Below are 12,587 nucleotides of genomic sequence, written 5' to 3'. Positions count from 1 at the left end.
TGTCAAATTTCATCAAATGTGTGCATTTCTTTCTTTTTTCATGTGGATGGTGGTAATATAAAAGGTGGTATCCACGTATAGGCCTAATAATGTCAAAAGTCTCCATTGCTCCCTTCCCCTCGACTTGATGAATCGTAGAAAACGTTGATAGGATTATGCTATCGTATAACACTGGACTACAAACATTAGGCCATATTTTCGGATAAATACGTCATTACACATAGATTATTTTCACATAATTTAATCATCATTACGCGCCCACTTTATGCCGACAAACTCGATGGTTCCCTCCTCGTCACGTGGCTCGGAGTTTATATACGTCGTGTTTGAGGTACAGTATTTTTGGTCACTTCAGTCATGTCAGTCGCTCTGCGGCTCAAATAAGATATTCGGAAAGCTTGGTCTAACCACTGTATACATGTGGTGGTAAGATATCTAGGCCCCTTACAGCGCAAATTCACACCAGTTTAACATAAGCTTTAATCAACGGAGAAAAATCAGATGAAAAAAAAATGCTGATTTTTTTTTCCACGTCGGACTTAAGTCGGAAATTTGATTTTATTCATTGTTCATTAAACGATGATCTTAGCTCCTTAAAGGAGCACACAGAATGTAAATTGGCATAGATGATGATCCTGTAACCTTAAAAGGGTCTCGAATGACCTGGACATTAACTCTACACTGAAGATTTCCTCTTGTGGTATGAAATTAATAAGAACATTATGTTGCATCCTTTGAATGGAATTATTTCAACCTTGTAATAAGAACTATGACTTTGCGGCGGAAACAGTTCGTAGCTACCACATTATCAACCCACCCCCCCCAAAAAAAAAATATTTACATTTTTCAATACAATTCATAAGCCGATAGGAGACTGTATTGTGAGATGATGACATCATAGCTTGTACTAATTTACACATGTGGTTACTTATGGGGTATAAGCTTTTCCTTCCTTTTTAAAAGTATCTCATTTTCTACATCAAAATCATCGCATATCATCGCACATTTAGCCAAGTGGAGAAGACATGTATGAAAATATGACAGACGGATATCAAACCCTCTTCAGATTCGACAACGAACTGTCATTGACATCTGGCTGTCAAAACGTCCCTGCGAAGCTGCTGCCACGACGGAAAAAAAATGCAAAAAAAATGTTCTCTTTCTATCTAGATGAACAGTCCAGACAAGGAGTTATTAAAGAAAAAATAGATTTATCCCAGACACGGGGGAATATGCAAGGTATGGGCAAACAAAAAATATGTATACTCGTCTGATGTAGTTATTTCTCCAGCTTTTCTCCTCTTTTTCTCCCTCACCCACCCCACCCTTCTCTGTTATCCCTTCTTTATAAATCGTCTGTTTACTTGCCTGCTTGCGGTTTTAAGGTGCTGGGGGATCGAAACCTGGACTTTGTCGAGAGGGCAGACCCCATCGGGACCGCCATCTTGTTATTTGTGACGCGCTCTCTGTCATTTTACTTTGATCTGAATGTATTCGGGGAGCTGGGAATAAAATGTTCGTCGGCGTGACTGCCACTCCATTTAGTCCACCACGACAGCGGTTGTACTTCCGGTTGTTGTGTAAAAGAACGACTTTTACAATACAATGTATGTACATACTCGTTTAGTACCAAAAACCATCTCAAGGCTTCCATGTTATTATCTATAGCTAAATATCTCAAAACAAAAACAAAGACATAATCATGTGTATTTGGGGGAAAGAAGGGGGGAATGGGGTGAGAGTGCGGATGTAACTTTTTTTTTTAATTCTGTGTATGAGGAATGTGTAATGAGTTAACAAAAAACGACTCATTATGCTCGTGAAATATTGTGAACTTTGCTTTTGTTAGCTCTTTCATATCGCTTTATTTCTGTAGACAACGAAAGAACACATCACGATATTATTTAGCTAAAATAATTTAGCTTGCTATTCAATTTTTCATCTTTGGAGGCTCGTAAACTGTCCATAAGTTTCTTTGGAACTCAAATCCTTTATACTCATCATGTTAATTTTTGCCATTTCATATAACCTTTATCAGTTATTTTTAATCAAGACGGTGATCACTGAACGACGGCTGTATTTATCCAACGTTATGACACACACCAAAACACATTAGAATGTTCGAATGCATACCGACTAAATACGTCTTGCATTAACTTGCCCGGGTGACAGCCCTTGCCTTAGTTATTTTTCCCAGTAATCTAAATTGTTTGACGTGATGAAATTATTTTCTTTCTTTCTTTTTTACCAGTAGAATTCATCGTAACACCCTCTATAGAACAAGCTATGGTCTGACTGTCGAAAGCAGTACACTTCAATGTATATATTAAAGTGATATTATACATCGACCATGCTTAGTCATAAATGCCAAACTTTGTGTCCTACGTCGCCTGTCTTCTAAAACCTCACCCTCAGTATTCCCAGTTTCGTTTTTACTCCATCGCTGTGAGAGGTCAGAGGTCAAATATAATATAATATAATATAATATAATATGGCTCTTGCTCAAAAACTGGTTCGTTTTAATAAAGCGACTCTGGTTTCTGTATTGCTCTAAAGGGTGGGGTCAGATCGGTTCAGAGGACTCTCCGAAGTAGTTTTCTCCTCCAAGCATCGAACTTTCAGAATGCTTTTACGATAGTATGAGTGACAGATACGTTTCCTTTGAATGCTGCTATGCGTATTGTGCATTGTAGGCTTGGGATTCCAAGGTACAGTACATTGACTTTTGGGGAGACTTACCATGTTATATTGAAGTCTTTGTTTACACGGAGTCAGAGGAAAATCCAAGGCGGGGGGGGGGGGGGGGGGGGGCAAGAGGAGGGGAATGTCACGTAAACCTGGCAGACTGCTGGGCAGCTTTAACAATGAACTCCGGCTGTCAGTCAGTGTCATGTCAGCAATCATAACAACAGATGTTTGGATCTGCCGCCCGGAGGAGACCGGGGGAATACCTTCTAGCATTAGGGTCGTCATGGTAGCGAGGTATGAAATATGCCACAATCAAAATAGCCTGTTTCAGTACCATCGGTACATACACCCCGTCGAACTCTAAATCTCAGAATCTCGGACGATACACTATAATAGCACCGGCCTCGACAGTCGACACAAATTGATAATGATGATGATGATGATGATGATGATGATGATGATGATGATGATGATGATGATGATGATGATGATGAACAGCATTTGTATGACGCCATTGCATATCTGTTTATTAAACATTCGAAGGCGCAGACATCTGAGTTAGTAAACATGGTAAAGACCCAAATATCTGGCGAAAAATGTGAGTCATGAGTGAAGCTGTGACATTGTCCTTCAGATTGTACCAGATTGTCAATTTCACCGAAAAATGAAGGAAATGAGTTTCATAGCCAAAGGGCAATAGAAGTTACATTGACACTTAACCTTACTCCAATCTCCATAATATGTCCAACTCTAACTCTAACTCCGTTTTTCATAAATATTATAATGATGTGTGCTTGATAGACATCTCGGAGGTAGATGTGCAGGGGTGTAGGACGGAATAGGTGAGGGGTGTAGGGGTAGAATGAAGGAGGGGGCTTTCTTTTTAAAAATATTATGAATTAGGAGAGGGTTGTGATGACCTCGGTGATGAGAGGAGATGGGAGTGAATGTTTGTTTGAAGATCGATGAAGCCAGATGATCGATCTGCGACCTCGACCTGGAGAAGAATGATATTTCACTCTAATCGACACCCCGATGATTCGCTGTTTCTACTTTATATTCCGACGATGTTATCCCGTGTATACCGAGGCACATTATGTGTGGGGGTTTAGGGAGTTTTGTATCTTTTGCAAGAGGGATTGAAAAGGGTGACGTTCGTTAGTCTGAGGTTCGTTAATCCGTAAATGAAAAAGGGTTTGTTAGTCCGAATATTTGTGGCGTTTTTCCAAAGGTTTGTTAATCCGAAATTAAGGTAAGGTTCGTTATCCCGAAGGTTCGTTCATTCGAAAATGAAAATCTTATATGAAATATATGGGTTCATCATTCCGAAGGTTCGTTAATTCCATAAATGAAATAAGGTTCGTTATTCCGAAGGTTCGTTAATTCCAAAAATGAAATAACGTTCGTTTTTCCGCAGGGCCGTTAATCCGACAGTGTGTTCGTGTCATTCTTCCGTCATTCTATTTTGAGGATTGTAAATCTGTGTACCCAGTACTAAAAAAAAAGACTTTTACGGCTATAAAAACATGACAGGAATTGCTCAGCAACAATCTTATTTCCGTTACCTTTTTTTTTTTAATGAGCCGCTTTCGTTCAAATTCCGGTAAATTCCGATACATGTATTACTATAAAATAGTTTTCCGGCTTCATAATGCTATACAATGAATCTCGCTCTGTTTTTTTGTGTAATCTTTTGCCATTATTATTAGGACGCAATGAATTCGGATATCGAATAATGATATTCTGCATCTTCTAGATCTAGACACACAACCATCAGTCAGACAAGTCATAAGAAAGCCTCAGGCTATATAGTTTTGGATTATCATACAGAATTTTCAAATTAATGGTTAAAACAACCTGACTATTACGAGTACTTGAATATATCGTGATAAGAATCTGTTGACGAATGGCATTAATATCACAAATCAAGTTAACCATTCTTTCTCTCTCTTTAGTGACGCCGTTCTTATCATGCTTATCACATACATTGTAGGTCTATCCCATTGCCAAAAGCCGAAACTTCTCTGCGTAGAAGTAACGCGGGCATCTATTTTGCGGTTTATCCAATCCTTTCATTCCACTTATACCAGAGCGGCGATTATCATTTTTTTATGAGACATGTACACTGCCGATCATTGGTGAATTTGGGATGTTGCTCCTGATGGGTGTATCGGTCCGACTGACTTGCGTACGTGTCTTCATACATGACACGCAAAGCGGGATTTCTTCATACATACAATATCAGATAACCGGGTGCTTCCTCTGTAGACGGCGCGGGAAAAAAAAAGTCATCTGCGGTTTGACAGGTTCGTCCTCACCACAACTTGCCCGACAAAACATTTCCTCTTTGAATTTCGCGTCACAGAGGTGTAAATTGATTATTTTCTCTCTCTTCCTTCGGATAAAAAGAAATACTTCGCCTGTTTTCTCATACATAATGTGATGAAAGATCACTTTCTTGCACTTCATGTTTCTTAGTTTTTTTGTGGGCTTTTTCTCCTATACCCTGGGGGAGAGATTATTATCAGCTTTCAAACATTACACTTATTTTTCATAATTACATTACTCAATGACCCCAGTGTGCTGAATAGATTGAAATCACTGATAATGACTTTGTATTTCCTCTATTTCCATCTACGATCCCTCTGTTTATCCAACCCATTATGTTATTTTCCTTTCCTTGACTACGCTATACGTCGATCTTTCCTTAAGCCTGAACTAGGTTAAGCTTTAAACCCTCTTCTAGAATTCTTGGCAGTGAATATGAAGTGTAGGAGAAATTAAGTGCCGTATAATGCCTTCTAAATTTTCCCTTGTCTGAATGATTGATCATGTACTCGCTATAAATCCGCATAACTTATGGGAATTCGCAGAACTGCCATAAGTAAACAAATGTACAAACTTGCCAAACACCACCTATATAATAGCTCAAACAAAGCATTATTTCGTAAAGTAGGTCAGGGCAAATTTTAGAGCGATTACATTTTCGTTTTCGAAAAAAGAGAGAAATAAAGAAGCCCATGCACTGATTTTGTTTAACAAAGTGTCAAATCTTCAAGTCATTTGTCGAAATATGGCGTCAACCATGTCCGCTTGTGAATAGTATGCCAGACGTCTTTCTAACGATTATAGAGTAAAAACACCGAACATTTGCAATTAGCATGACAAAGGCAGGAATGAATGATCAAAGTAGTTTGCAACCCACACTGAATTTGCAAAGGGACGTGAAAAAAAAAAACAACCAGGTGTATGCACCAGAACCTGACATATGTTTGTATGGTGAACACCTTTCAGCATTTGACCAGTGGTCATAAACGTGTGTATGTTTGTGTTTTACATCACTTTTGTTTACATGGTTTAATTTTAAAAAAATACATATTGTATCGTATGAAAAAAAAAAGAATATGATTCAGCAGTACTGGTGAGAAGAACAGCTGCTTAATCTTGTTCAAACTGATTTTTATTGTGAAAAAGAGCCTGATATCGAATGAAATTCATATAAAAATATCAAAAAGGTATGTGTGTGTGTGCGTGTTTGTGTGTTACCGCAATTCATAGATAAATTAGAATCATAACTAATGTTAGCAAAGGAAATGTTGAACACAAACAATATTGTGCCCTCTAGGTCTGCCCCCATATTGTTTGTTACGACAAAGGCGACACACGCTTTTCTAAACTAAATTTCATATCGGGACGAGCGAAACTTGTGTGGAAAACTGACAGAGGTTGGGCGATAGGACTGTACCCCAGACTCGTCTTTTAATGAACCGTTATCATCCTGTTTACTGGGTGAGAAAAAGAGAATACACACAACTTACTTGTCATGCCTGCTGACGTGTCTCGTTACCATGGCAACAATATTTTGGTTTACAGTACAAGAGCTTTCCTTTGGCGCGATGAAGTGGTTCTGATGGTGGGGAGGGTGTTCTTTCCTCTCCTTAATTGTCAGGACAGGGGAGAGGAGGGGGAGGGGAGGTGGGTAAAAGAGGGGGGGGGGGATGGGGATGGGAGAGTAGGCCCTACTCGACGTCCTCAGCAACTAGACAGGAGGTTGGTAAATTTGAGCAAATCACTTGCTCTTAACTTGTTGGCTTGCCACACCCTTCCTTACACTCCCTACCATATACATTTCGGCTTACTACATCTTCCGGATTTCGTTTTCCTTTTTGTGGGGGGGGGGGGGGGACGGGGGACGGGAAGAGGTATTTCTTATTTCTTAAGAGGGAAATGCAGTGTATGACTGCACTGCGTGAGTATTTCCTCTTAAATTTCAGTTACAGTTACACATCGGGTTTAGCACACGGTACATGTGTGAACACAGGTTTGTGGAATATTTTTTTTTTCTGTTTCTGTTGCTTTCCACTCTTCCAGTATTTTACAAACTATTGGAACAACGATGATGATTATTACATGTATGTATGATAACGCTGATGATGCTGATGATGCTGATGATAATGACAATTGTAGTGGTACTGATACATAGAATTCAAATTGTAATGACAGCAACAACAGTGATAGTGATAATGATGGTACGCAGAAGGAGGAGAATTTGTAAAACATTATGATGTCTGTCATCCACGTATAAATAGACATAAAAGGCATTACAGCATGATAAATATGTTAATGTATAATGTCTGATTGGTCCACTCTCACGTTACGAATTCAAGTATAGGGTCCTATTCCTCCATTTATAGTTATCATGTGAAACGTTTGTACCTCAAGCAAAAATTGAAAATGATATTGACATTTGGAGCTTTATCGCGCCGCGCCGGTGTCTGTTCGACGCTCCCCTTGATAATAGGCATGGAGCGGCTAGTTCCTATGTCTCTAATTTATTAGTACTTCGGACGTCGTGTGCATGCAGGCTTTTGCGACAACATTTTCTTATAACTTGTGGTTCTGTTCTTCATTTTTTTTATCCAGGTCGTTTGAACAAGATACAAATATAATAGAAAGACCGGAGAAGTGCGAGAGATAGGTCATTCAGACCGTCAGACTATTAGAGTGACACCACACACACACACAAAAAAAAAACGACAAGAAAAAGATACTATTCAAACAAATACGGAAAAAAAATAAATGGCGAGTGGGGAGGTGATAGAGGTGAATGCATTTTGGTCTTCCTTTAATCGTAGCCAAAATAACCAAATTAAAAGGATAAACGGATCACTTACCATGATGTTAATGCACTTTTGTAGGATGGGCTACAGACAGAAGTTGGTTTAATGTCTGTACCAATCCTGTTTGTTTGTTTTTTTAATCAGATATTTTAGGTCAGCACTGAAAAAAATAGGCCTTGGACCTGCTTTAACCCATAGAGCTTCGAAGAATTTCGATATCACAGGAATCATGTTCGTGTCATCATTAAAATGACACCAGCTCAGCTTCCATTTGAGAAAGATCAGATGGAGCGGGTTAATCAAAGTCGTTTAACATCTGCACAAAACAGAACTAAACTTTCAAAATGTTGCCAATTCGAGAGCGAAACAGGAAGAGTAATGTGTTGCCAATTTACGAATCAGGTATAAATTTAGCCGATTAAACGGCGTTTTAAGGATTCTGCAACAGGAATTTTTTTTGAGAGAGAGACAAAGGACTAAAAAATACATCACTAAGCCACAGGAATGGGGATTCTGAGACCTTATGGGTAATACACACAGTCATCTCCGTCATATACAAATGAAATGCTCAAAAAGGCGTATAACAATGATAACTTGAATATAATCTCCTATATGCAGATCTTTTGGTGCGCTGTGGCATAGTGGATAAGACTACCGAGTACGTACGCGAGCATATTCTTATAATACTATGTCCTCTTTACAATGCTTTAATGAAGCGTCAAAAGTCTATTGTTTGGACCACGACTTATACGACAACCACTGTCCTTGTGTATGGATATAGATAACTGTCAAGATGAGAAACAAAGATATGGGTTTAGAGTCCGAATTACTATAAGTACTATAAGCGCTGCGTATCCCTTTAAAAAATGATTCCATGCAAGCATATATGATATATTATACATGTAGGCAGTACCAGTTAAACAATCGTGGTGAATACTGATGGAGGTAAAGGACTGCATCCAGTTCTTAAGGAGCGTTTAAATTTGTTTTTCACCGACATCACCGCCTCATTCTAAAAGTTTCTTGTCGTTTGCCCGGTCCTTGTCATTCTTTGTCCTTCTATTTTTAAGCACAGCTTGAGTCATATTCGGTGAGTGGCAAATGGCTTTTTCAATCGTCTGCGGTCGGAGAGGAGATCGCGCCAAACACAATCGTGACAATGCCATTTGCGGTCTTCTGTCTGACACGCATTGTGAAAACCATGGCAGTTTGCGACCAACTACTCGACTCTTTCGTTGTTGATGAGAAAACAGCTCAGTATACACGTTGAGAACAAATGCATTGTTGAACTCCAACAAACGATGTTGATGGTCATATTTCCGAGCTTTGTCGTTACGATCTTTAAAATACACACTATCGCGTTAAATTAAACAACGCATGCAACAGTATAAACCGGGAAAGAATAGTATGTGACTTGTCTTCGTCAAGTGCCAATAGATTGGTTGATATGGACTGAAATTGAGTGACACACGCTCCAAGAGGCGCAAGGTAGCAGCAGGGATGTGGTTCCACCTTGCTGATAGCAGTGTCCACTATTTGCCAGCTACTGATCGGATGGAAATGCATTCGACGTTGCTAAATGAATTTGATTCAGAACTATGAAGTCTTTAAAAATGTCATAATTATGCTACGTAAAAGTAGAAGTATTGCGGAGAAAAAGACGTATTGCTGTCAGCTATAAAGAGTTTAATGAGGTATATTATAGTGTAACAGTTTACTTGTAACGAAACGCGCCAAGCAGTTAGTTAATGATACCTAACAGTCAAAGAATGTATCTATTTCTCATTGAAAAACGTGTTGGGGGGGGGGGGGGTGACCTACAACCAGAACCACATTGTATCCTGGTCCAAAATGTTATGTCCATAAGTTCAAAATAGAAGAAATAGCAAAAAGTTTTGAAGGGGGATCAAAGTCCTGCTTGAATCGCCTGTTGCAATGGACAGGTTTACATTTGTTTGCAAAATGTTAATGTTTATCCACGCTCCTATGTAGGGTATACAGTGGTATTTGTTCCATGTTTGGTGCTTCAGAACCTACAGAACACGTGCAGAATGTTGTACTTCTGTACAGTTCCACCACACGCACCTTGAAGCAGCTGTGAAACAATCATGCAGCTTTCAGCGCAGTGGACGGAGTGATAACAAGAGCTCTTGATTTTGAACATCGAAAAGGGTAAATAGTATCAATTTTGATTAATATTCAAACCTGGAAAATGCACAAGAGAAACAAACCTAACAAACTTTGTACTACAAATAGGCCACAATCATACGAGACTCACTCTCTCTCTCTCTCTCTCTCTCTCTCTCTCTGTCGTCTGCTCTTTCTATTCATCCTTTTGAAGAGGCGATGTGAATAACGACAGATTACTAGAAGTACCCTTAAACTACCCAGCCTCCTTGTTCTGAGATTGAAGTATACGCAATCAATACAATGGCATCGTCATAAATGACCCCTTTAATATCCAGGGGATGGGCGAACGAGTTAAGGAGTATAGAGTCTATAGCTCAGGCGACATGTATTTGTACTTAACAACTTGATGAAGCGACTTACCGAAAAGATGTACTTTGGTCCGTTGTTCCGGAGCCAGCTGCGAGCGGAACACGATTTCGAAGGACTTCTCTTGACTGGGCGCCCAGATAAGTGAACGCCTGTCGCCGTCGTGATCACTTTCGAGTTCGCTGAGGACTTCGACGATGCAAGGCACGACATGGCAGTATGTGAAAAGTCGACGCTTATGCGACTAAAAAGTTCCGATCATGAATACCGTGTCGATCGATTGTCGGAGATGATGATGCATCGATGGTAAGAAAAGGGATTAGGCCTATAGGTTCAATGACCTTGACTTCACTTCAACAGGTTGGAATAGTTCGCTCGCTGTTGTTTTTCTGGTTATTTTCTTGTTCTTAGCCGTCAGCTGATACAAATGAGCACTTCATAACTAATGGTAATGCAATACTAGTATGGGTGCTTGCGTTTACTCACTTCGGTTCTGAGTCACATGAAGAACGCTGGTACAAAAATGTCCAAGGGGTGACAAGATCACGGTGTCCAATCAAATGTAACCCTTTCCTGGTTGAATGAAGGACGCGGTGCGAAGAATACAACGAAGAGAATGGAGAAGACGATACGCATATCCTGGTCATTCTATAAAACACAATGGGATGAGATGATGACGGTGAATGGACAGCTGGTTACTGAACTTGCAGCCAGTCGCACACTGTGAAACCACGAATTTGCGAGTTTCCATGGACAAATGGAGCTCCGATACTATCTCAGGAGACTGGTCTGTAGGTAGGCTTTAGCTTTAGCTCGCAGTATGTACAAAAGGTGATGCTGAAAGATTTATATAGAGCAGTATCATATCATTTTTTTTCTGTTCCTATATACACTTCTTAAAATCAGGATTAAGAAGTAGCAGTCACGATTAGACCTTCGAGTAACACACTGACGTCACAATGCTGTAGGAACGTGAGGACCTTGGTTAAGACTATCCCTACATCTGTCTCGCCGCGTTACACACAGAGGACATCCATGAATGTTTTGACATCAGATTTGCCCGGGTCCACATGAGCGTCTGATGATGATATGAACGGAAGAAGTTTGGCGCGGAAAGAGAAACAAGAGGTAAATAGCCCCGCGAATGACCCTATTGGATACTGAAGACACGTCGCTTGAGGCGTTTACCCCTGTTTTGTTCCCCCAAAAGATGATCACCTCCTTTGAAAGAAACAAAGCCAAACTCACAAAGACTTCGCTTTAGATAAAGAAGATGTCGTCTGACCACAAGATAAGGTCTTTTCAGAAGAGTAAAGCAAGTATGAGGATTATCGCCAATGCTCCTACGCTACGCTGCTTTTAGAAAGATTCTTATGATGCTTTAATTGTCTGCGGGGAGCGCAAATTGGGGCTAAGTGGCACAACCTTTCCTTTGGGAAGGGGGGGGGGAGGGAGCCACGTAGTCAAAACGGGAGATGATCGTTCCAAAAATAATCATACAGACAAGGTCACGGAATCGCCCACCGGCTCGCCGGTGATTTCCCCCTTTCAGAGTTTCAGAGTATAGTCTCAGCACCCCTTGAGAGTGAGGCGATTTGTGGCGCTTCGATAACTACAAGGGTTAAGGGAAACCACAAATGAATAATCAAAAAACCTTCGCTGTAGATTCGGAGATGGAGACAGCAGGCAATGCGGTTATATTATGGGGAGAGGGAAAACGGTGAATCGAGAAAACTGCCTGCGTTGTGGGGGAACGGATTAATAAGCTCATCCCCGCTCCTTAGCAGTCTGGTTAGTTGCTAAGCAACGACCAACAGTTCTCTGTTGCTCTAGAGTGACAAGACAAACAACATTAACAAGACAGGTAACATGTGTCCTCCAAACATCAGGACAGGAAGCAATTTCTTCTTCTATTGTGTGCAGGTAGCAAGACTAACATTAATGTTGTAGGAGTCTGTGGAGTAAAATGTTTTATACTTGGTTCTTTTGCACCCCCTTCCACTCCCTTCCATTCAATTCACGGAATGTTTCTTTCAAAGTGGGGCGACGTAAGGCTTTTATCGATGTCAAGTTTCTTTCCCCTTCTCTTGTCGAGGGGACTATCCTTTCTAGGGTCAAGCTCTGCTTCCTACACGCGCAACAATTCAGAAAAAAAAATCTGTTTCCAATAATTTCAACCACCGACTGACAACGAAACACCACACAAGGGTTTTCTGCCCAAGAATCGTGTGGACCTCATGTATATCAACTCCACGGATTACAAGTTCGCCTGCGAATATTGGC

The 12,587-nt window shown here is 40.3% G+C and overlaps 1 protein-coding gene across 1 annotated transcript in view; it reads right to left on the bottom strand.

The window, feature by feature from the left end:
- The window catches only part of LOC139709122 (NADPH oxidase 4-like), a 38,044-nt gene extending 27,316 nt beyond the window's left edge, over positions 1-10,728 (bottom strand). The window contains exon 1 of the mRNA XM_071621083.1: positions 10,359-10,728. Within this exon, the coding sequence (XP_071477184.1) occupies positions 10,359-10,517 (159 nt within the window). The 5' untranslated portion in view covers positions 10,518-10,728. The remainder of the gene's footprint in view (positions 1-10,358) is intronic.
- Positions 10,729-12,587: the final 1,859 nt, after the last annotated feature.

The sequence above is a fragment of the Diadema antillarum genome, unplaced genomic scaffold (genome assembly GCF_040938485.1).
Source record: "Diadema antillarum isolate AM-2024a unplaced genomic scaffold, OU_Dant_1.0 seq00001410_RagTag, whole genome shotgun sequence".
Classification (NCBI taxonomy): domain Eukaryota; kingdom Metazoa; phylum Echinodermata; class Echinoidea; order Diadematoida; family Diadematidae; genus Diadema; species Diadema antillarum.
The sequence above is the reverse complement of the archived record's forward strand: the minus strand, read 5'-3'. Positions and strand labels throughout refer to the sequence as shown.